Below are 23,228 nucleotides of genomic sequence, written 5' to 3' on the forward strand. Positions count from 1 at the left end.
GCGAGAACTGCTCCAGTTGTTTTTCAATCGAAAAAAAAACACCTTTCTAGCGAAAAGAGTTTGTCAATGTCCAAACAACCTATGGTTACTATGTCATGCGGCACAGCATTCAGCAGGCGTTTTTACTTGCGTCATCTAACGGCCGGAGCTGTAACTACCGCATCGTGCGGCACAGCATTCATCAGGCGCTTTTGCTAGTGTCATCTAGCGGTTGCGGCTGAAACTATCGTGTCGTGCGGCACAGCATTGTTCAGGCGCTTTTGCTAGTGTTATCTAGCGGTTGCGGCTGAAACTATGGTGTCGTGCGGCACAGCATTATTCAGGCGCTCTTACTAGTGTCATCTAGCGGCTGGGTCTAGCTAGCTACCCTGTCTTACGGCACAACATTCACCAGGCGCTTTTTCTAGGCGATGTTTCACGGCCGCGCTCTGCAGTGCGCATGGCGTCGGGACGGTGAAACGGGGCCTGTGATTCACCGGCTGAACACGCAGCTACGATGCAACGCGGCATTTCTATCGCGGGCGGCGCAACGTCCATCACTCAATCATACTCTGTTCCTCTAGCATTGTCACAGTCTAAGGAAAGGAACTCCAACGGCAATACCTACCGAGGCGTTACTCAATGCTTATGCTAACTGCCAGCTTGCACCAGGCCCGAGGGCCCCTGTTTCATTGCACGCCGCCACCCGAACGGCGAACAGACACGACCGGCCACCACGGGTTGGTGCTCTGTTTCAATCGAAACAAAACTGGCGCTTTTGCTATATTTCCATGAAAACCGCATGCCAATGCCTGGCAGCGGCGAGTACCTATCTGCGCGCCATGAAATCAGGTTCCAGGGCACGGTAAAAACAGTCCGGGGATCTAGGATGCGGCTATTAAACTGGAGGACGAACCTAACTTTCCGATGGCACAGAACCTCCTTTCCGGAGAGCAGCGTGGCTTGTGGCCGCTGCCAGGGCCGGCCTGTATCTCAGTAAGCAATCCCCGGCAGTAAAGGGGAGGGAAGGGTCAGCTCAGCTCAGCACCTGCCTGCACATGCCCTGGTGTCAGGGCGTGAACTTAGCAAGGCAGAACCTGCTGAGTGAACGATGATGACTGTCGCTTCTAGCGTCAGCCACTGTCAAGGTGCGTTGACAGACAGGCACTGTAGAAGACCCGACCGACGACTGGGTGAATAAAGCATCTGGCTAATTTCAACAACCATGGGATTTCACACATTTTTTTCAGACCCCAGCGACCTCTCCAAAAATAAATGTCAGTGTTCCTTCCATACCAGTGTCATATTCATTATACTCGGCGTAAGCTATTAAAGAAACAGAACAATACAGTTTCCGGGAGTTCCCTGCCACGGACTAGTTCAGCGAGTCGCATGGACCGGAGCCTGGTCTTCTGAGGCCGTCACCGACAGGGGGGCAGCCGTGTAGCAGGGACGGACGGCCGCCACTGTCCCGCTGTGCCGCGACTGACCGGTTCACCGTGTGTAAAACACTGCCCGCCCGGCACAGAACACACCTGATAGCTGGGCACGTGTTATCGAGATACCACTGAGCTGCTTGCTGGTGTGCAGTTCAAGTGCACAGTTCAGTCAACCTGCAGAGCCCGGCGGGCAGCCGGCCCAGCGACAAGTCCGGCACACACAGGACACAGGCGAGCTGTCAGCATATTAGTTCACCACAACCCACATGGGTCAGCACCGCTAGATCAGAAGTAGAAACTCGCCCCGTTCGACTCGCCCCTCCCTCCCCCTAGAGCGACCCTGTCTCACTGCGAATGTTGTCTCTGGAACGTTAGAGAGGCGCGGCCGCCGCCCGGCCACCACAGCACAGTCGCCGGCGGCAGGAGCGAGCGGGGCCGACACGCGCACACACGGACAAGAGATCATCAAAATACAGAGAAATCAGCACATAGTTTGGCACCATACATCAACCTAGCACATGTGTAAACAAAGCTCTCAACAAGTCGCCGCACGCGCCGCTGCCTCGGCGGACAATCCTTGGCCGCACGCGCCATAGACCGGCTGACTAGCGCCCGGTCGAGCGCGAGGCGCCCATAAAATCTACGGCGGCCCGGCCCCATCACTCGGTGCTCACACACACCCGCACACACACGCACACAAACGCGGACAGACCGGCCGGCAGACGGACAGACTCGGTCGGCCGCTCGGGGCGGACCTCTGACGGCGCGCCGGGGGGAGCGCCACGCGCCGGCCGCCGTCCGGGGCCTACTATCACAGCTGGGGGCGGCCGCCACGCCGCCGCGCGCGCCGCGCTAAGACAGTATCGCCACACTGCGCCGGTGCTGGTTCACATTGTCCATGCTCGACCACTTTTTGCCCGAGCGGAGCAGGTCGGCCGCCAGTTTATCCTCGCAGACGCGCGACATGGCCTCCAGTTTCTGGGCGCGCTCTCGACTGAGCGGCTCCGTGGGGAAACAGAGGTCGTTGGCCTCGGCCAGTGTGCGCAGGTGGAAGTAGTACTTGGCGTACACGCTGGAGGGGACGTTGATGTTGAACTGGATCACCTCGAGAAACTTGCGTTCCAGCTCGTTCCTGTCGGGAGGAGGTGGTGTCACAGCATAACAAAGGTATCGAACATCGCCCCACAGGCCGCCGCTCCTAAGCCAAACGAGCTAGAACCGCGAAATAAGCAAAAACAAGTGATCCCCGAGGTTCGGCTGCAGTGATGACTGTCCATCTACGACATTTGCAAAACATACTGCTGAGTTTTTAGGGGCCTGAGGTGGATCATTCCCTTCAGCTGCTATCTATTCTCCCTCAGCTGATATTGCCGAGCTAGGCCCGCCCATCCCACCCTCAGCACACAGCCCAGCTCGGCCTGCTGCTCAGTGGACTGCCGCTCCCAGCCAACTCACATATCCTCGACGGCGATATCTTTGAGGATCTGGCAGTAATCAACGTTCCAGACGGCCTGGTCGTCCCACACCTTGGAGGCCAGGAGGATGGCACCCAGGACGATCCGGCGCCACGTGCCGGGCGTGATGTCCATCTCACCATACGTCAGTAGCCTGTACGAAAAAAAAAACGGCACGTCAGTAGTCCGGACAACACGGTACATATCAGTAGATTGTCAGGACAAGGGGCATGCCAGCAGCCTATCGAGACAAGGGGCCTATGAGCATTACGGATAACACGGGACATGCCAGTAACTTGTCCAGACAAAGCATACGTCAGTTCAGTAGCCTGTACGGACAACAAGGAACACGTCAGTAGTCAGGACAACACGGGACAATGGACATGTCAGCAGCCAGTTCGTACACGGGACAGGTCACCAGCCTGCCTAGGCACAGCGATACCCTAAACCAACGATACGAGTTTTATCCCCTCCCCATCAAAACAGCACAACCGACAGACGATATACGGCCCCTGTAATATAGCGCTCCGTGTTACACAAGAATCTGTACCGGTATCTGACACCTTGATTTATAGACGTGATCTGGTAGTGGGCGGCTGATCCCGTGCCCGATAACACAGCGCCATTAATAACAGGGACCGGGGCGCACGGTCCCACTTCCATTGACCACAAACTATCCGTTAAAGCATACAAATCGCGCCGGTCAGCGCCAGCTAACGCACACGGAAGCCTCAGTATCAACCGAGATGCCCGGACGTACACTATGTATGGACTGTGGATGTATGAATGTACGGGCACTGAGCAGAAGCATCACCTCTGCAAGCCTCTTAGTAAACTGCGGTATAAAATATCCAAGTAATAAACCGCGGTATCACCTAACCAAGGTAACGATAACGAAGGAAGAATAACATCGGTCCTCGGTCCTTACCTCTCCAGGTAGAATATCAGTTAGACAGTAATAGACCCTCTCACCTTTCCAGGTAGACCAGTGTGACGATGGCACACTCGGCCGTCAGCTGAGAGGCCGTGAACAGGGTGCGGATGAACTTGTAGATTTGCCGGTGCTCCGGGTTATGTCGGTCGTAGTCATCGGCCACTCCGTCTTTCTGCGGTGAACAATGGAGGCATGTCGTCAGCTAACTGCTGGGAACGGAGGATGAGGTTACTTGACTAATGAGGGACGGAGGGCGGCGCCGATGGCCACCGAGGGACGGTTGACAGTGGTGGTATTTCACTGCCGACGGTCGAAGGGTGTTAGTCACAGACCAAAAAGATGCCAGTTTGAATAAACTACTACCTCAGAGAGGTCTTCGAAATAGCCCTTAAAAGTTAAAACATACCAATGGCCGATACATCAAATTTATAAACTAAAGTAACCTCTTTCGCAAATGGAATTAAAATAATCAGCGAAAACATCGGCAAACAAGGGAGGGTTGCTTTAATTCGATGGGCTGCAGCAACAGAGACGCAACAGAGCCGCAACTGAGAGGTTGGGCCGACGTATGAGTGCCTGTTGTCAAATAGCCTCGGCCCCTGCTCTGCTTAAGTGGCTGCTACTACAGCCGATTATGATTTCCGAGCGTGGTCCAAGCAACGGCTCATTACCGGGATAACGACCAGTAGCGGATCGAAACAATCGTAGAAAAGCCGGCGCTGACGTCTTCCAACAGACAGCCGCGACTGCCGTCCCGACCGGCCGACTGCCAATCGTACCCGAACAGGTGGGGCTTCCGTGTCGACATCGATGGTCCCCGCTCTCCGCCGACGCTCGAGTCCATCAGCCGTAGGTGCGGTCCCCCCCCCCCTCTCCCCTCCGTCGCGTGACGGCGCACCGGAGGCCATTACTGTGATGGGAGGACTGGTGACCGGAGCGAACCGGCTCCCGTCCACCTGCGACCGACTCCCCCCCCCCCCACACACTGCGGAACTAGTGCGTCACAGGGGATCAGGGGACAGAAGGAGGGGAGACGGGGAGGGATCAGGTGGGCACGGCGGTCCGTCAGCCCGTCAGCCAGCGGGGTTGGGACCGGCGGAAGGAGTACCTACCGGCTGCATAATGTACGCCCGGTCGGACTGATGCACCGAGTCCCCATAGCGTGGCCGGCTGGTTACGGCCGTACTGCAGCGGTCTAATACTCGCTCTACAAATAGCCCATCTCCGTTGCGGACCTCCCTCCCCTTCCAGCTAGACACACACGATCCTCTCCCGGCCGCTCGCCTCACCGTGAGCGGGTGCAGCTTCTCGTCGAAGATGGGCAGCGTCCGGTCGGCGGTCCGGTTCCGGATGTGATAGTAGGTGGCCAGCGCCACACATTTGATGGTGTTCTTCAGGTTGGGCTGCGACACGGTGCTGTCGTCGATGTAGATCGTGCTGCAGCTGCTGCTCTTGATGATTGGCCGGTCCTCGACCAGCTACGGAATGGCGAAACAATTTGTAAGGTGCCTTTGTAAGGGACGGACACAAAACTGCATGAAACGACGTCCTCCACACCAGTGTATAAAGAGATACAGAACACACAGATAAATCCAATAAACATTCTCAACCCGGCGCATACAACCACCCCTGCAAAGAGCCAATCCCAAGGCCGGAACGTGTTAGCTCCCGTCTCGAGAGCGCTCGTATTTACCGTGTTTCTGCTTCTGCTTCTACGTCTGATCATTCCATCTGGCGACAGAAAGAAGCAGGTTTTGTCAGCCTCTCTGCACTACTTTTCACTGTTCTGTCTGTTGAATCGATAGGGTGTGAAAACATTGAAGAGGCAAGGAAATCAAAATATCAAAATCAAAATATTCGGAGTAGAGACTATCAAAATGAATATAATATCAGAGTGAGGTGCTTAAATGACCAGCACCTAGTTACCAATATCTGTGCATGCTTTGTGAGCATATTGCACAGAGGATCTCTAAGATCACGAGAATGGCAGTGGGGAGAACCGATAAGATAGAGACGATGTTTCATCTTACTAGAACTCTGTCTCTGTGCCGATAATATCTCAGGCAGGCTAGGCCAGAGTTTGCGGAAAGTTGGCGCCGCAGCCTACACAGGTGCAGTCCGTCGCCCACTGGACTGCAGGCCGCGGACTCAGTCTGGCACTCACTCTCGATGCTGGACTTGCTGCGCTCGACAAACAGCGGCCCGACGGACGGGTGCAGTGACGGGTCGTCGTTCAGGTCGTCGGGCTCTCGCTCGCTGATGTGCTGCAGATTGGCGGCCGACTCGTCCCGCTGCCGCGCCGGCTCTCGTCCGTCGGTCTCGGCGGCGCCGGCCGGAGTGCCGGACACGGTGCTACCCACGCCGCCGGCAGGAGTCGAGCCGCCGGCCGTCATGTAGCGGTCCTCGCGCAGTGAGCGGCGGCCGGCCGGCGGCGAGCCGCCCTCGCAGCACAGCGACTGACGGTTGCCCATGGCCTGGCGACTGGCCCGTCACGTCACCTGGCGAGGACAGAACAGACAGTGAGTGAGAGAGGCGGTCAGTCTCACCCACTCGGCTGCATCACAGACTGGCATCCGCGGCTACTGTACGGAGCTGGATAGTTCCGACACTGGCTGCAGAATATCCTCCAGCATGCGTAATAGAGAAAAGCCAAGGTTCATTCATGTCTTCACATACCTCTCTAATGGAGTCCCTCACCCCTCCCCCACTACGACAACGAGATAGAAACTCTGGCCTCTGTTCTCGCAATCACATCACAGGGACATGACACACGGAGACGGTCAAAACACATCCCGCATGTGGGAGCACCGCCACCCTCTATCAGCTTCATCTGTGAGACCGAGATCGTTCGACGAGCCTTATCTGTGTGGAGAGCTATGCGATGATAACCTGAATCCACGCATAGATAAGCGTGACGTCACAAGTCTTAGCACCTGAGTCGTATATACTGATTGTGCGATAAACCAATAAAAGTGCGTGGTGTCAGCTGAGATCACGAATAGTTGGTGATTGGACCATGCTAGGCCTGACCAAATGACAGTTATTTACATAAAACCAGACACCCAACTTAATTTTGGGTCTCTGACCTGTTATTGCTGGTTACCAGTTCGCCTTAACCCTCGCCCTGGCAGGGCATTTTTCATAACACGGCCTGGCAGGGGGGGGGGGGGGTCGATGCGACCCCCCTCGCGATTGGCTCCTATGGCACCTAGAAACACCAAATTTGGTAGGTAGGTGGGCCCCCTGGAGTTCTCGCCCCTGTGCAAATTTGGTTGCTCTAGGTCAATATTTAGGGGGGTTTTGGGGGGTATAAATGGAAAAAATTTCGCTAAAAACAGGTCAAAAGTTTTTCGCTTATAACTTTTGATCTAATTAAGATAGCGCAAAAAGAAAAGCACCAGTGAACTCAGCACGTCAAGGCGCGTCGAATGATATACTTTTTAGCCTGCTGAAGTGTACTTAAAGTTTTTCTTAAATTTTAAGTAAACTTAAATTAATAAATTAAGTTCAAGTTAACCAAATTGCATCATATCGCATATCATTCGATTCGGCTGATCACTAGGAACACAATGATACCATTTTTTAAGCTCTAGCGTCATTATGTGCCAAGTTATTGGCAAAAACGTCATTTGACCTCAGTTGACCTCATTTGACCTGACCCATGGATAAGTACACCAACCAAAGAAGCACCAAGTGACCTGCTGTTAAGTACTGTGGGTTCAAAGCACAAAAGTGATAGAACGAAGCGGATATCTCCAGTATTTTCCGAATTTAGTATTTTCTCATAGGCTTAACATTACGACGTAATGACCTCTAACTGACCTCAGGTCAGTGACCTCAAAAAACCCGAACTATATGTTATACAACTCGGTGAACTTGGCACATCCTGAAAGTTTGAAGGAAATCAGTCCAAAACTGTGAGTTGGACAGGTGCAAAAAGAAAATTGAAATTTGACCATGACCTTGTACCGGTTTTTCTGACCTGGTGACCTGACTCAAGGTCACCCGGAGCTGAAATTTTCAGGTCATATGTAAAAAGGTTGCCCCATAGGCTGTGCCAAATTTGGCGGCGCTGCACGCCGCCGTTTTTTTACGCTATCTTCAAAAAACCTTAGGGGGGGGGGTCGCATCGACCCCCCCCCCCTGCCAGGGCGAGGGTTAAACCTTAAATTTGGGTATGATTTTCTGAGTCTCATAAAGACAACCAAGCTCGTTTTTCCGCGAAGCTGTAGCTCAATAATCGGCAAAACGGCGAGGGCCGAGGTCGGTTTCATGTAGCACACTGATTGGTCTGGCAAGGGTGGGAACAAAGTTTCAATGCGTTACAAATCTTTTTTAAATACAGGTATGAAGGGCATTTTGGCATGTAAGCTTGCATGGGAAAATGGCACATTGATTACTTGGGAGTTACAAATACATTAAGTACTTGGGAGGGACTTTCCCAATCTGCATGAAAGCATCATCTCTTAAACAAAACAGGCCAACGAGGCAGTTAAGTCACTGATCACTTTGGTGTTTTTATGAACCAAGGTCTAGCTTCAAAGAAGTTTCACATGATTTATTGATAGCTCTTATTCATTTAGATGGAAAAGAAAGCAATGCTGATAATCAAAGTCAATGTGGTGAGTCAATAATGGTCAATGGTCAAGTAAGCGGCTGTGGACCTACAGGTCTGCTAAGCAAGGCATGCTGTAAAAGTAATTACAGATTAGGCACTTAGCCTAGCCAGAGCTCAGTCAGGTCAGTGGTGTACTGGCAAATCCTGTTAAAATTAGTTGAACAGGAGCATTTAAGCAAATGGAATGATAAGTAGCAGACCAACAACTCCATTTGCCCATTGTGTGCAATGTGCATGGCATCTAGTTAACAGTTGCCTTATGCCTATAAGTTCCACATTTTTACTGCTTTCAGTTAGGTAAGCAGACCAAATTCACAGTGCTTTCCATCCTCAAGCATTTTAACCTAATACTACATTAAAAAATACATGCCCATCACCTTATTTATTTATGCATAAGGAGGATAAATGGCTACTACAATTTATCATATATAACTCATTAGAATAAAGATACCTAGGTTGGGTAGAATTAATTCCACTGAATTTGGTTACATCTAAACAAACAAAGTTGTTTTCCCAGAAATTAAATAGACATGTAACTGAATACTCATACAAGCAGTAACTAGTAAGGCTTTACTCTAGCTGTCAAGAGTTATGGAATAGGGGCAAGTAAACAAAGGTAGTTAAATAACACAATATCAATGTAAACAAATTTAACACAACACAGCTAGGTAGATTACAGGAAAATCAAGAGACCATAGCTGTAGCATAAACAAAGGGCATCAGCATTGTACTGCAAAACATGGCAACAGATTAAATATAACAAACCATAGTACACAACTGACAACACACAAACCAGGTTGGGATTTCCCACAAGCCATCCTGATCAGAACATAAGATTTCTCTAACAGAATTCAGAATTTGCACTTATAAAACTACACCAATTGGCTAATTGTTCCATCAATGAACCTTATGTATTATGTGCAAATTTGGGTACCGTAAAGTGGGGTGTTAAGGGACAGTGGGGTGATAAGGGACAGTTGCGTGGGAAAAACTTTGAGTCATGCTAAGTTCCTAATTTGAGAAGGTTAAATAAAAACTTGAGTGTGGTAGTTGACACTATTTTGTTCTTGATTATGGGACAAGATGGCATGGTTTTTCATGCAAGCGATTTGGTTCAAAAATGGTTTTGAAAATCATGCTACATTTTCACAAAAATGAGACATCTCCAAAACTCTGTGTGTACCACATAAACTAGTAGGTGTACAGGTGAAATGAATGCATAGGTGTATTGTCACATGTATTGCACATGTTTCCTGAAAAACTTATACAAATCCACCCATCCATTCATCATCCTCTTCCTCTTTTCTGGACACATGCATATTTTGAAGTGGATGTGGGGTGCTAAGGGACAGGGAAGAAAAAATAAGAAATAATAGCTAAATACAATTTCATTAAGTTTTCTTTCAGTAGGCATTGAAAACACCAAATTCCACATAAAATGCTGGCAAGTTCATGCTTTCATCTCTAACACATCTTAAGTTATATAACAAAACACCTCAAAATTCCCTTAACACTCTCTTTAACAATGATGGGTCAATGAAGACTGATGTAGGTAAATGTGATGTCATCATAAAAAGGCCAAAACAAACAGGGCAACATAATGACAAGTGACTAGCTTCAAAATGGGTTTTTGTTGATGACAGAAAGGTACTTTTTGGTTCTGTTTACCTTATAATTAGCACATTTTCCAGAAGCGTAAACTGCATTACATGTAATTGGCTAAAAAGGCCATTAGTGGTGAATGAACCTGACTTGTTTTGTGACAGAATATGCAAAACATTTCAATAAATAAATTGAGTGCCCTTTCACATGCCAATTGTGAGCATTTGATGACCATTTCCTGGAATAATATAGGTGTCCCTTAACACCCCACATTGGGGTGCTAAGGGACAGTGATGAAAAATAATAAAAAGTAATATGCATGTATATATTTTTAAAACTTTAATGTAGCAGGCATGTAAAGCACCAAATTCCACATAAAATGCTGACAAGTTGATGCTTCTATCCCCAACCCTTCTTGAGTTGTATAACAAAACACCTCAAAACTGTCCCTTAACACCCCATTTTACGGTAGTCATGAAATGAAGCGAGTGTCACACCTTCATTTTTACAAACCAAGGAGAGGTGCTATAACCAGAGATGTAGGTTGCAGGTTTGTAGGTTTAGGTTGTAGGTTAGGTCAGGTAAGATTAGGCCAATTTAGGTTAGGTTAGTTTTAGTTAGGTTAGAAAAAGGCATCTGTGGGCAGGGCTGCGGAGTCGATGGATTTACGGCAACTCCGACTCCGACTCCGACTCCGGCTTTCAAAAACCAACTCCGACTCCGAATCCGACTCCAGGCAGAAATGTCGACTCCGATCAACTCCAACTCCCGACTCCGACTCCGCACACCTGGCAGGGCTGCGGAGTCGACAGATTTTCGGTGACTCCGACTCCGACTCCGGCTGGGTTTTCCAATATCGACTCCGACTCCGACTCCGACTCCGGTCACAACTGTCGACTCCGACCGACTCCGACTCCGACTCCGACTCCGACTCCGCAGCCCTGTCTGTGGGTATAGTGCTTCTCTTTGGTTGCAAAAACAAGTGTGATACCTGTTTTAAGCCCATATTGGTTCAAGAAATTAGGTAGGTGGGTAGTAGTTTTGCCAGGAAAGCATTTCAGAAAAAAACAACACATGAGACTGCGACCCTGCAGTCAGCAACCATCCCCAAAAAACAAAGCAAAAAAAGGTAATCCCTTCCACACCACCCAACAGCTGAAACCCTCGCATCAACTAGCTCCTGACGATTTAAGCATACTTTGCAGTTTGCGGTCTAGGTAAGGTGCAGACTGCAGTGTGACTGAACGCCTGATTGTCATGACCACAGACCAATACTTGAACTTACAATGAAAGGTGTCTATCCTCCACTTAAAAGCAAAGATGAATATGTATATAGAAGTATCAAATATTCAACATTATTATGGCAGCTAAACGCGCAAATCTATGATCAATGGACACCGCCTTTTTAATTAATGAGAAATTCCAAATCCGCCCACACACCACCCGTCGGAGCATTTGTATAAGATTTGAGTCTTGAAGCGCCATAAATGTAGAAGCCTTCTAGAGCTGGTTTCTCTAAACGGCCTTGAAGTGGATAGATAAAGAACGGATAAAAAACAGCTAGGCAAGAACACTGCGAATGCTGTTTCGAATAAATATAGATATTAGAGCATTTTGAACCTAAAATAAAGCTCAATAAGAAGAGTTCAGAAATTGCAAAATATTTATGACGTAGGCAAAAGGGAGCTTGGAAGGATCAAAGTCGCTGTTTCAATGAATTAGTTTCATTAATCACAGATATAAGGTTTGAAAGGACATACAAATGCCATCTTTAAAAGAATCTGTACCGAAAGATGCCACGAACCTCATGAAAATATTTCGATTATTTTAAGATTTTATGGCATCAGTAGGCTAGAGTTGCAAATTCATATGAATATGAACAAGGTTCCTCTAATATAATAATATCAAGTATAATGCGTTGCTTGCCAATGAACAGAAAATATGACGTATACTTAAATTTTCTTTTCTTTTTTTCTTATTCTTCTGCAAGATCTGACAAAAATTATACAAATGTTTCTATTTTATTATGTAGGTTACGTTTAAAAAATCATAATATTATACTTTTATATACGTTTTATTGAAATGATGCAAGAATAGTAAAGCGCTTGTAAGTGCGAGACCCAGCGTGTAAATAGAAGTTGCGTGATTGCCGTGATTGTGTGGCGAGGGGAGGCTGTAGATTGGGACGACGGTGAAAACAGGGCGCCTGGGGCGATTTGATCAAGGTTCGTGAAATTTACACGTGACGTTTGGCATGTAGAAGGCCCACAAAGGGGGAGAAGTTCCAAATGTCACGTGACTAATATGCCCTCCGGCGCCCTGTTTTCACCGGCGTCCGTAGATTGTTGGGTTATGATAAATTAGATAAGATAATAGGTTATAATTAGTCAACTGTCGACTGAAATGAGCAAAAATGCGTGAATGGAGCGTGGGTATCTTTTGCTCGTGGAACATGCCGGTCTTCACCACGACATAATAGCATTCAATTCAAACAGCTATCAGTACCTTTAAGGTCAAGGTCGCCGACCTGTGTGAGGTCATTCTTTTTTTCAAGTTGGTGACTTAAGCGTCTTTTCTGCTCAATTACAGGCAAGTAAGCATCACAACGAATTCTAGATCCTTTGCTATTGCTCAGAAATTTTGTGAAAATGATAATTTTGTCTGTTTTATGTCTTATATTTTCTGGTGCTTATGCTTTTGTCAAGTGCGGAAGAGATTATAATGAAATGTGTGGAAATATGAAAGGGTACTTGGCCTGAAGGGTGCAGTGCAGTGCCCATCATGCTCACTGTAATTTAATTCTGTCTGGTAAGTGGTAGCCTTTGGCCATAGCAACCATCCCTGACTGTCTGAGGCCTGGGCTGCAAAGTTACCACTTTGGCACACTCTATAAGTGATACAAATGAAGGTGGTCTGTTGACCTCTTCTGAGTGGAAGGGTTTGCGTAGCTGATAACCATCTTTGTGGCTATCAGTGAAATGTGATCCTTGTTTTCTGTTACAGATGGAAAATCAACAGTACTGCCTCAAGTGGAACAACTTCTCCCAGCACCTGAAGTATGCCTTCAACACCATCTGGAGCAATGACGACTCCTTCACAGATGTCACCCTGGCCATCCAGGGTGGCTTCAAGATGCGGGGCCATAAAATGGTCCTTTCTGCATGCTCCTACTACTTCAAGAAGCTGCTGGTGGTAAGCTTGTTTGCCTGGTTGGATACCTGATAACCATACTGCAATGTGTGGCTTGCAGGTTGATGAGGCTCACCTACCCAAGATCAAAATCTGCACCAATCCTTCAGAGCCGGAAAATCTGCACCACAGCGGGCTGAGAGTCTAAAAAGTTCACACTAAACCCAAAAATGACCAAGCTGAGCCCACACTGACCTCATTTCCCACACTGACCTCATTTGATGAAAGTAGCCACAAGCCTGCCATCTCCATAGTATGGAAATGAGAAATATGCACCACGTGACTCAAACAAAAAGCATATTACAGCAATACAAGAACACGCCTGTTCATGATTAGCATTAGCCTCTGACTTGGAAGCCAGGATCAGTAATTACATTGCATGCCAGTAGGTTTGTTGATAAGCCTCTGCCTGGGTCACAACAAGGGACAACCCGCGTGATTGATGGGACCACCTTTGACCTTAGCGCTGGGATAGTCTGTTTTGACTACTGCACACTCATTTAGACCCGAGAACACGCTGAATCACATGTGGAATCCCCAAAATTTTAAGAAAAATTTCCTTATCTATCTCGTTTGGTCTGTCATGTCCGTCACCAAGCCAAAACCACATTGCACCGCACCAAATCCGCACCAGCCGAACAAGCCAGCACCGACGAAATCTCGTCGAAATTGCCGTACTCTGCTGTAGACTGGCCTGGTAAGGCTCCCTTTTTCGGGTGTTGCCTTTGATAGGAAATATTGGGATGGGGTCCAAGGAAGTGAGGGCTGAGTATGTACCTAACCTAATGCCATGGGAGCAGGTCTCTATGGTCTTTTGGTGACATACAGCAAGAACGGGCTAGTGAGTGTAGGGTGAGGAGGGGGTATGGTTTGTATGTCTGGGGTGCTCACCGTAGTAGATGCTCACCGTAGTAGATAGGAAAGAGGCATAGGGAGCGGATGCTCATGGGATGCTGCCTCTTCTCAATGTCATATGACGGTCATATCTGTTTTTGAATGTGTTGATGTTTGGACTCAGTACCACATGTTCAGGCAGTTGGTTCCATTGGTCCACAACTCTTGAAGAGAAGATGTGTCTGTGCAGTCGATGTCTGGGCTTTTGCAGTCTGAGCGCATGTCCGCGTGTCCTTTCCCGGTTTGTGCTGGTCTCTAATTTCAAAAACTCTTCTCCAGCATTTACCTTGTCATGTCGATGGACCAGCTTGTAGACCTCGATCATGTCTCCCCGGCTCCTTCGATCTGCGAGTGATGTCAGTTTCAATTGGTCTAAACGGTCCTGGTATGGAAGATTGGCGAGTTCGGGTACAAGTTTTGTCGCTCTCCTTTGAATCCTCTCCAGCCTGTTGACATACTTCTGAAGAAACGGGGACCAAGCTTGAATGGCATATTCCATGTGAGGGCGTATCAGAGTCTTGACACGAAGTAAAACATTGAATATTGAATATTGAATATCGGAGACACGACAGTAAAACAGTCGTGTCTTGGCATAGTGTGATGGACGAATATTCACATACGAAAATGTGCGTTGACAAAGGTTGACATGGACGAATATATGCTCTTATGCGTAGACTTTGTAGAGACGAAAGGAGTGCGAATGAATAAAATATGCAGAGACAAATTAGATTAGTGTGACGAGGGTTGGCAATGGAATTGATGAAGCATAGATGTTGTCTGATTCAGTTCTACCGTGCTATTCCCACTCTACTGTCCTTAATTCCCACTGTCCATTGACCATATGAATTCCCAAAGTGACTCTGATTCCCCATTCCGTCTTTTCCACACAGCCAGCACATTTTTATCTTAATCTGTTCAAGTTATAATTACTCATATTGGAGAGCCATGTCTAAACCGTCCAACCTCTGACCATCCATCACTGTCTGTCTGTGTCAGGCGGACACCTCCGAGTCCCCGGTGCTGATCCTGCACGACGTTTCACGGGCCGAGCTGGAGGCCCTGGTGCACTTCATGTACCACGGCGAGGTGAACGTGACGCAGGAGGTGATACCGGGCCTGCTGAAGGCGGCCGAGATGCTGCAGATCCGCGGACTGTGCGCCGCGCCCCCGCCCAGCGCCAACAAGGTGAGGCACTGCCACGGAGGGGCGGGCGTCCGCCAACACGGGTGGCCCGACTCTTTGTGGGACTACACGACAGTCGGTAAGCGGTGACCTCATGCGTGATGCAATAACTTTCGGAAATGATTTAAATTTTAATACAATTTTTAATTAGCTTGGTATGCCGTTCGTTATGTGCCTTGCTCGTCTCTGACTGCATCCTCTCCCCTCCTCAGCAGTCGTCCGCCAGCACGACCAGCACGCCGACCAGCACGGCCAGCCGGCCACTGAAGCGGATCGCCCCTGCGCCGCCCGCCTCCGAGCCGCCGACGGCCTCCCCGGCCGCCAAAAAGGCGCGCAAGAAGGCGCCACCATCCGCGCCCCCTCCCCTGGCACCGGCTCCGGCGGACGGCCGGGGCCGCAGCAGCGTGGAGAGCGAGGAGTCACGAGACACCAACGGCGTCGGAGGTACGGGTCGGAGAATTTGAGAACTGGAGAAGCCGGTTGGGGCGGGAAGTGACTTGGGTGATGCTAAGGGTGGTTCGTGGGGAGCATTGAGAAGCGAACGCAAAGTGTAGGCGGGCCAACATTGTCCGCAGTTGTCGGTGCTCGTGTCGATGTATCGTGTTCTATTTGTGTGTGTTGTGCCTGTTGTGCTGACGTGTCCGCTGAAAGTTTTTGTGATTTGTTTCCCATTGTCTGTGTGCTGTGTCCGCCACTGAGGGACGCTGTTCTGTGGTTTGTGTGGCCGGCAGGCGGCAGCGACACCGAGGGCGACGGTCAGCTGAGGATTGACGAGGAGTCCAACGGCCTGGAGCCGGAGACGCTGCTGGATGAACAGGTGGGCGCCGTACGATGGGAGACGGGGCTGGGCAGAAAAGGGACGTGTAAGGGTCGGCCTAGACCTCTAGTTAATTTGCTTAACATTCAACAATAAGTAAATACAGTTGGATTCCGATAGTACATACATAAGGCTGGGAAGTCAAAGTGTTAAGTGGCTGGACTGTATAATCCGTAATACGAAGCTTGGTTCGGGCTGTACGACTGCAGCCGCTGGCGCTGTCTTCAGTCGGCGGTGGTGGGCTGGCCAGGCCGCTCGGTGACATCCCTACCCCCTGGTGACATCCGCAGGAGGCCGAGGGCGACGGCTGGTCGCAGGGCAGCGGCGCCACCGAGGACCAGCTGCTGTACCCGCTGCCGCGGCCCGAGCCGGACGCTGACGCGGCGCCCAGTCCCGAGGGCTTCACATTCTCATCGCAGCTCAGAAACCTCGCCGTCAAAGTCAAACTAGGTGAGTCGGCGTCGAGGGAGGCATACACAATTTTCGTCGGGAGACGACTCGCGAGAATCCCAACAACTTGTGACAACTTGTGTCATAATCTATTGTTAAGCTAACAAATCTGGATCGCAAGCGTTTGGCTCGTGTGCGTTATATCATTTGTTTCATCTTTTCAGTGTGATAACTTTCATTGACATAATGCTTTATTTTCCTTATTCACAGAGCCGAGGGTGCCCAATGATCTGGAGGCGGCAATAGTATCGTCAATGCCAAAGAACGGTAAGTCACATACTCAGGACTGTGGCTCGTACTTGTTGTCAGCCTAGGGCTCAGGACTGTGGCTGAGTGGATCTGATTTCGATAATGGGTGCACTAGCGGCATCTAATAGCACTGAATTACCACACGAGACTCTCCAAATTTCCTAAACGACGAAAGACTGAAGGAATGCTGCTATTAGAGGAAGTTCAGTGCCCACTTGCTGGAATATGACTTCACTAATACATCAACAGTCATTGGACCAACGAAAAGCGCACCGGTCGCGGCCATGTCGGCCGGTTATAGTCAGCGGTGATGTTGATATCGCTGCCACTGAGGGCTTGATATATCGCGAGAACGCGATTCATTGTGCGCTTTTCGTTGGTGCAGATGGGCGACCCTCATTGTTGACACTTCCTAAAACCCTGCTAAATAAACAAACAAATCGTTGGTGCCGACTGCGGAGTGAATGCACGTGGTACCGCGCATCCATGAAGGAAATATCCCAATCTTTCAGTAAAAACAAGCTTCAATAACAGGCAGAGGATCTTCTTGTAGATGAAGTCTGGAAGATAATCATTATATATTAACTGTATTCCATGATGATATTGACTGTATATAAGGTTTATAACGTTATATAATCCAATTTAATCTTTTATCCTGTTATGCAGTCATTGTCAGTGGCATTCCTCGAATTGCCGAAGGAAAACCCAGAAACTGGCTGAGTAATGCTTGCTCGAGACCCTATTCCTTGTTATGTCATTTTTAATTCCTTGGCTTTGCTGAGCTAAATGTAGGTGATTTTAGAATGCCTGGCGGCGGCGGGTAGCTGGGGACGTAGGAGGCGGCTATTGTGATTGTATTGCTCATTGCTAGCTGCTCGGTCGTGTGGCTAATCATCTGGTGAGAAGAAGATAAATGTTGCGTCACTAGTCGCTATATACAGGAATGCAGTATCTCACGCGCGAGATGACCCATTGACATCGCATCGGTCCTGTCCTCATCTCAGTCCTGCCAACGTCATCCTATTCCGCCAAAGTCGCCTCCGTCCTGCTGGCATCAGTGTGCTGCTGGTAACGTCGCCATCGGCAACCTGCTGACGTTTCCTGGGCCTGCTGACGTTATTCAGTCCTGCTGAATTCGCCTCAGTTCAGCTGACATGCCGATCCATTTAACGCACCGTCATTGCTGTTGACATTTCGCCCATACTGCAACCAACGCCACAGCTCCAGTCCTGCCAATGCCACTTCAATCCTGCCAGCGCCACTTCAGCCCTGCAGATGTCGCCTCAGCTCTGCACTTATTGGTCCTACCTACATCACTTCAATCCTTACAACTTTGCCACGATCCTCCTGACATCACTTTAGCCCTGCCGACGCCGCATGAGTCCTGCTGACTTCTTCTAAGTCCTGCCAACGCTACTTCAATCTGGCCAAGACTACTTTAATCCTGCTGACATCGCCTCAGTCCTGCTGACATCGCTTCAATCCTGCCAGCACTACTTCAAGCCTGCTGGCATCGTTTCCGTCCTACCATCACTTGAGTCCTGCGGACGCCACCTTAGTCCTGCCTGGTGAAGTGATCCGGAGCCCGGTATCCCGTCCGGTCCCGGCTGGTTCTGCGACGCGCTGAGGCCGCGCGCTGCCGCTGCCGACAGATGGCGCCGGCCGCGGCGATGTCGATGACGGCGGCGGCGGCGGCGGCGCGGGCGAAGTCGAGGCCATGCTGGAAGAGCAGCGTCTGCTGGCGTTCCACGAGCCGCGTCCGTGTCCGCACTGTCGCCGCATCTACCGGGACGCGGCCACCCTGCGCACCCACGTGGCCATCATGCACTCGGAAGGTGGGTGCCTCCGTCACCGTCACCGTCTTTACCAAGCACCACCGTCACTGTCATCATCACCTTCAGTGCCACTGCCACAGTCTTCTTCGCTGTCACCAGAATGTCTATTACTTTTTGTCTTTATCTCCACCTCCGTCTCCGCCATCTTCGTCCCCAGCTTCTCCGCCGTCGCCATAGTTTCTGCGCAGCTTGTTAGAGACACATTAAGACGAGCGCTGGTGGTACTATTATTCGATTTTATCTTAGCTACGCGTCGACATTTTGTAGATGGTATGTTGTCCCCATAGCTTCAACTGGGACGATTTTCCCCGAGAGTGCTATTATTCTCCGAATTGGTCAAACGATTACATGGGTCAGCGATTGATCGGCCGGAGCCAGTACCCGCACTTCGCCATTAAAAATGTTAAGCTTGTTCAGCCCTGTCCACTAGTAAAATGCATAGACCGTTCATGCCGCCCGCCGCCTACGCACGTTCGGGCTTTCCCGATGTGGAATCCTTGTTCAATGCATTCACAATCGTGTCACCTTGAGCCTGTGTCAGCATACGACCCTTACCTTTGCCTGTTCGATGTTTGCACTGTCCATGCTCCTCCCTCTCTTTCTCGCCCTCCGTGCTTCCCTCCGGTTCTCAGCAGTCCCGCCCTCCTCCCCTCCCTGTGTCCTGACCTGTCTCCAGCCCGGCGCCGGCGCCGGTGCCGACCGCTGCCCGGGTACGTGCCTTTGGTGGTGCCCCGACCGGTGAAGCGGGCCTTCCCGCCGCTCCAGCGCCGTTCGCCAGCAGCTGGTGCCGGCCGCGCCGCACAAACCCGGCCCCGCGGCCGGCCGCCGAAACACCTGCGTACGTCTTTATGAAGAGCAATTGCGCTCGTGAAAACGCTAGCATTTCTTGATTCGTTCGTGATTCATTATCAAATATGCACGCATGAAGACGTGCAAAGGCTGCTTGATTATCGTAACGTTGTGTATATCCTTGAAACGGGCGCGAGTGTGTCATGCTGTTTCCTGTTCCGTGATGTTCCTATGTGTTACGGCGCTGTTCCGCGGTCCGTCCTACGGTGTGTTGCCATGCTCGGTGGTACCGGCTGGATGGTGTGCGCTATGCCTGGTCCTAATTGTAACGTACCCGGCCGACCGCTCTTCGTGGCAGCGCGGCCCGGGAACGCGGACCGACCGAGTGACGACGGCGGCTGCCGGCCGTCCACCGAGACCTGTCCTTGGCCCACCTCTGGTACCCCACTCGCCCGATCCTCATCCTGTCCGGCGCCCCCGCTAGGCGGCCACATCTCCCTCCCATCAGGCACCACAATCACTAGGTCCATCTCCTGCGCGGCGCCCCCGCTAGGCGTCCACAGCTCGCCATCTTCCTGCTCCACACTCACTCGGTCCACGGCGCCCATCACGGTGCCCCCGCCATGCACCTACACCCCACCCTCCTTCGGCAACACACACACCCGGCTCACCCCGGCGCCCCTGTCAGACGCCCACACCCCGCTCTATTCCGATACCTCATTCACTTGGTCCACCCTGACACCCCGTCTGGCGCCTCCACTAGGCAATCAACTCTGTCCCGACGCTCAGTCCTCCAACTGCAACGCGCTGTTTGGCGTTCTTCTAGGTCCCTGGCCTGTACTTATCGCTGATACGACACTCACTTGGTGTACTCTGAGGCCACGTGCAGCATCGCCAGGGATCCGGCTTCCGCCCGCCTCCGACTCTGCACTCCCGCAGGCCCCTCCAACCTTTCCGGCCTCGCCGACACCCTGCACATCGCCCCCACCAGACGCTCGAACCCAGCCTACTGCTGGCTCTGCAAAGGCACTCTCTTTGTCCTCCCGGGCGCCCTGTGCGGCAGCGCCGTTTGAGGCCTCCCTTCTATCCATCCCTGTCTCACTGCCCACTTTGTCTGTCCCGGAGCTCTATGTGAAGGCGCCGTCAGGGGTCCTCTGTATCACGAAACAGACTCAGCCCACCCCTGCGCATTGTCCGATGGTCTCGTCAGGGGCCCGTCCTCCATCCAACTCTGTCACAGCACGCTCTGTGTCCGTCCCGGCGGCCTGTCCGATGGTTTCACCAGGGGCTCACTTCGTAATCACTTCTGTCGCGCCACATACTCAGTCCACCTCGACACACCGTACGGCGCTCTCGCGAGGGACCCGCCAGCCATCCACCTGCGCCACGACACAGACTCGGTCCACCCCGGCGCCCCATGCGGTGCTCCCGTCAAAGAACCATGCCTTATTCACTCCCACCTCGCCACAAACTCTGCACTCCCCGGTGCGCTGTGCAGTGTTTACGCTGGGAACCCACCCTCAATCCACCTGTACCTCAACTCCAACCCGATCCACTCTCTCTTCCTGTACGTCGATCTCGCCGAGACCCTCCGTAAGGCGCCATCGGCGGCGCGCGACCGCCGAGCGTCCGCGCGTGCTTGTGCTCCTGAGCAGCAACGTGCGGCTGCGTGTCACTCCTGCTCCTGCTCCTGGCGCCCGGCGGGCTGCCATGGTGCCGCCGTCGCCTCCTGCTCCTCACAGCGGACCGCAGGTGAGTTGTCCGTGGCGGTCAGGATCTGATCTGACACACCCATTCCCAGAGTGGTAGGCAGTGTTATATATAACACGATGTGACCTCGTTGATCCCCGTGGAGGCTGTGCCAGAAGCCAAATATCCTTTATAATTTGTCTCCAGTCGCGAATGGCAGATTAACCATGCGTTCGATGTCTCTCGGACGACAAAGATTCTACGCCGCTCGGCCAATCACGGTTCATAACCGCAGCCGAGCCCCCGCTGACCTAGAACGGGATTGGCCGGACGACGTAGAATCTTCGTCGTCCAAGAGACATCGAACGCAAGGTAAGGCTACCCGATCGATACCTAGCCGACCTTACACACGTTCCTCAGTTCTGCTGTGTGTCTCGGATACTAATGCGTATCGAGAGATACTTAGAACGTCGGCTCTTCATAGTGTGCTCTTCCTAGACGCGAATTCTGCCTCTGTCGTTACTCGCCGTGTCACGTGTTTGACGACGTTCCTCCGTTTCAGTTGTGGACCCCCTCTCGTGCGGCTGCGGCGCTACATTCCGCACCAAACACGAAATGTATGTGCACAAGAAAAACGGCCACCAGAACAGCTAAGTGCCGCCGCTGTGGGAAGCTCGCCAGGGTGACACTGAGCGGCGTGCGGGCCTGCGGGGCTGAGTGCCCCGGACGGCCGGTCTTCCCGGGACCGATCTTGGTGCCCGGCTCTGAACGAACTCTGGTGTCCAGCCCTTGACACACTCTAGTGGCTGGAGGTACTCCGCGAATCCTCGGCGACGCAGTGACTGTGTGCGCGCGGCGAGTACCTTACGTGTGCTCCGGCGTCTCTGTGTTGGTGTGTGGGGGCAGCCGGGTGCTCCGGGCAGGGCAGACGGCCGCTCCGGTCCCGGCGCCGGGGGCTGCTCTGGAGCAGCTCGAACGCTAGCCCGCGAGGCGTCTAGCGTCGATATCGACTATCGGTACTACCCGTGCTGAACTATCGGTACGGCCAATACCGACTTGGATCTCCGCCTCCGCGGAAACATTCTTATGAAAGCGCGAGTGTGGGCGTATATGCGTGAGGCGTGCGTGTGTGTTGGTGCGTGTGCTTGTGTGTTTAGCTGGTAACTATACGTGCAGGCAGGATACATGTGTGCATTGGACGCAGCTGTCGGCGAGGAGGTGATGTGTCTCACGAAGCGCGGTGTTGGCTCGCTCAGACCCACGCGGTGGTACGTTTCGCTCAGCTCCAGCGCCGTGACGAGGTTCGCCGCCGCAGAACCACCGAATCCCGCGCCCCGCGATCGCGTAGTTCTTCGTTTCTCATTCATTGTCAATACAGCATCGAAACAAATCAGTGTCGAGTTTATCCGGGTTACGAGCCGTCCGTGCGTAGTGGCCAGGATAAAGTCCGACTTTTAGCCGCCTGTGTTATCCATCGTTGTTCGGCTGATGACCCCGCAAACAATGTAAGAGCATGCTGATTAGCATCCTTTTGCTAATGGTGCAGTGTTAGATGGGTGGTGTAAGTGATATGACTAGTCTTATCAAATGAGGGGCAAAGAAACTTCGATAGAATTATCGGCAGTGAATTGGGACCCTGTCATGCTATTACCTGTTCAATGCCATGATCCTGCGGCACAGCTGAGCTATCCAAACTTAAATCTTTTTTTTTTCAGTTTTCAAACCAAGTCTATGCTTTAGGACTTAGGAAGGTACTGCACATGAGATGTTTTGGTTTGAACGAACAATTTGCCTGTATGTGCAGCCCACCGCTAAAGTAATGTGTGGTTTTACCAATCTCAACGGATGGCTTTGACCGACGATTTTTAAATGCGGACTGATTGAAAAGAAGACGTCAATAGATAAACTTGTAGCTGCAAGGGTGAAGATACATGTAAGCTACATTTAAAGTCTCGTTACAGTCTGGCTAATCGTTCCTAGGCTTCAGAAGCAGAACATACCCATGACTGAAACCACACATTACTTCTGCTGTGGACTGTACATACCCGCTAATCCTGTTATTCATTTTGGAACGAACAGTCGCCTGTATATACTCGTAATCCGTGGTA

The 23,228-nt window shown here is 51.2% G+C and overlaps 2 protein-coding genes across 13 annotated transcripts; one reads left to right on the forward strand and one right to left on the reverse strand.

Moving 5' to 3' along the window:
• Positions 1 to 1,263: 1,263 nt before the first annotated feature.
• LOC122372724 (cyclin-Y-like protein 1) lies at positions 1,264 to 11,665 on the reverse strand. 3 transcript variants are annotated; one of them, XM_043350258.1, is made up of 7 exons: positions 11,647 to 11,665; positions 5,971 to 6,304; positions 5,500 to 5,537; positions 5,096 to 5,284; positions 3,845 to 3,978; positions 2,874 to 3,026; positions 1,264 to 2,550 (listed from the first exon to the last, which is right to left on the reverse strand). In XM_043350258.1, exons 2-7 carry the CDS (start codon positions 6,275 to 6,277, stop codon positions 2,271 to 2,273), a joined length of 1,101 nt encoding a protein of 366 aa, XP_043206193.1. In that variant the 5' UTR covers positions 6,278 to 6,304; positions 11,647 to 11,665; the 3' UTR covers positions 1,264 to 2,270. The 3 variants fall into 3 exon arrangements, with proteins under 3 accessions (XP_043206193.1, XP_043206191.1, XP_043206192.1); XM_043350256.1 differs by lacking the exon at positions 11,647 to 11,665 and adding an exon at positions 11,312 to 11,494; XM_043350257.1 differs by lacking the exon at positions 11,647 to 11,665 and adding an exon at positions 8,207 to 8,224.
• Positions 11,666 to 12,367: 702 nt separating this feature from the next.
• On the forward strand, positions 12,368 to 22,510 carry LOC122372721 (protein tramtrack, beta isoform-like). 10 transcript variants are annotated; one of them, XR_006254918.1, is made up of 9 exons: positions 12,368 to 12,615; positions 13,030 to 13,218; positions 15,106 to 15,294; positions 15,504 to 15,735; positions 16,023 to 16,108; positions 16,399 to 16,558; positions 16,769 to 16,825; positions 19,319 to 21,183; positions 21,683 to 22,510. XR_006254918.1 is itself a non-coding variant. In XM_043350249.1 (9 exons), exons 2-9 carry the CDS (start codon positions 13,030 to 13,032, stop codon positions 21,772 to 21,774), a joined length of 1,188 nt encoding a protein of 395 aa, XP_043206184.1. In that variant the 5' UTR covers positions 12,368 to 12,619; the 3' UTR covers positions 21,775 to 22,510. The 10 variants fall into 10 exon arrangements, 8 of the variants coding, with proteins under 8 accessions (XP_043206184.1, XP_043206186.1, XP_043206183.1 ...); XR_006254919.1 differs by having other exon boundaries at positions 15,507 to 15,735; XM_043350249.1 differs by lacking the exon at positions 19,319 to 21,183 and adding an exon at positions 18,460 to 18,642 and having other exon boundaries at positions 12,368 to 12,619.
• The last annotated feature ends 718 nt before the right edge of the window (positions 22,511 to 23,228 follow it).

Source organism: Amphibalanus amphitrite, unplaced genomic scaffold (assembly GCF_019059575.1).
Source record: "Amphibalanus amphitrite isolate SeventyFive unplaced genomic scaffold, NRLGWU_Aamphi_draft 001391F_arrow, whole genome shotgun sequence".
Taxonomy (NCBI): domain Eukaryota; kingdom Metazoa; phylum Arthropoda; class Thecostraca; order Balanomorpha; family Balanidae; genus Amphibalanus; species Amphibalanus amphitrite.

What these genes read in the sequence shown, in the direction of transcription:
- LOC122372721 (XM_043350247.1), top strand. Translation starts at nt 19,663, where the DNA reads ATGTGTTACGGCGCTGTTCCGCGGTCCGTCCTACGGTGTGTTGCCATG. An exon ending in CCTAATTGTAACGTACCCGG is followed by an intron (nt 19,770 to 19,883) that starts CCGACCGCTCTT and finishes TACCCCACTCGC; the next exon opens with CCGATCCTCATCCTGTCCGG. An exon ending in CTCCTCACAGCGGACCGCAG is followed by an intron (nt 21,184 to 21,682) that starts GTGAGTTGTCCG and finishes CCTCCGTTTCAG; the next exon opens with TTGTGGACCCCCTCTCGTGC.
- LOC122372724 (XM_043350258.1), bottom strand. Translation starts at nt 6,277, where the DNA reads ATGGGCAACCGTCAGTCGCTGTGCTGCGAGGGCGGCTCGCCGCCGGCC. An exon ending in GAAGCAGAAGCAGAAACACG is followed by an intron (nt 5,285 to 5,499) that starts GTAAATACGAGC and finishes GCCATTCCGTAG; the next exon opens with CTGGTCGAGGACCGGCCAAT. An exon ending in AGAAGCTGCACCCGCTCACG is followed by an intron (nt 3,979 to 5,095) that starts GTGAGGCGAGCG and finishes TGTTCACCGCAG; the next exon opens with AAAGACGGAGTGGCCGATGA.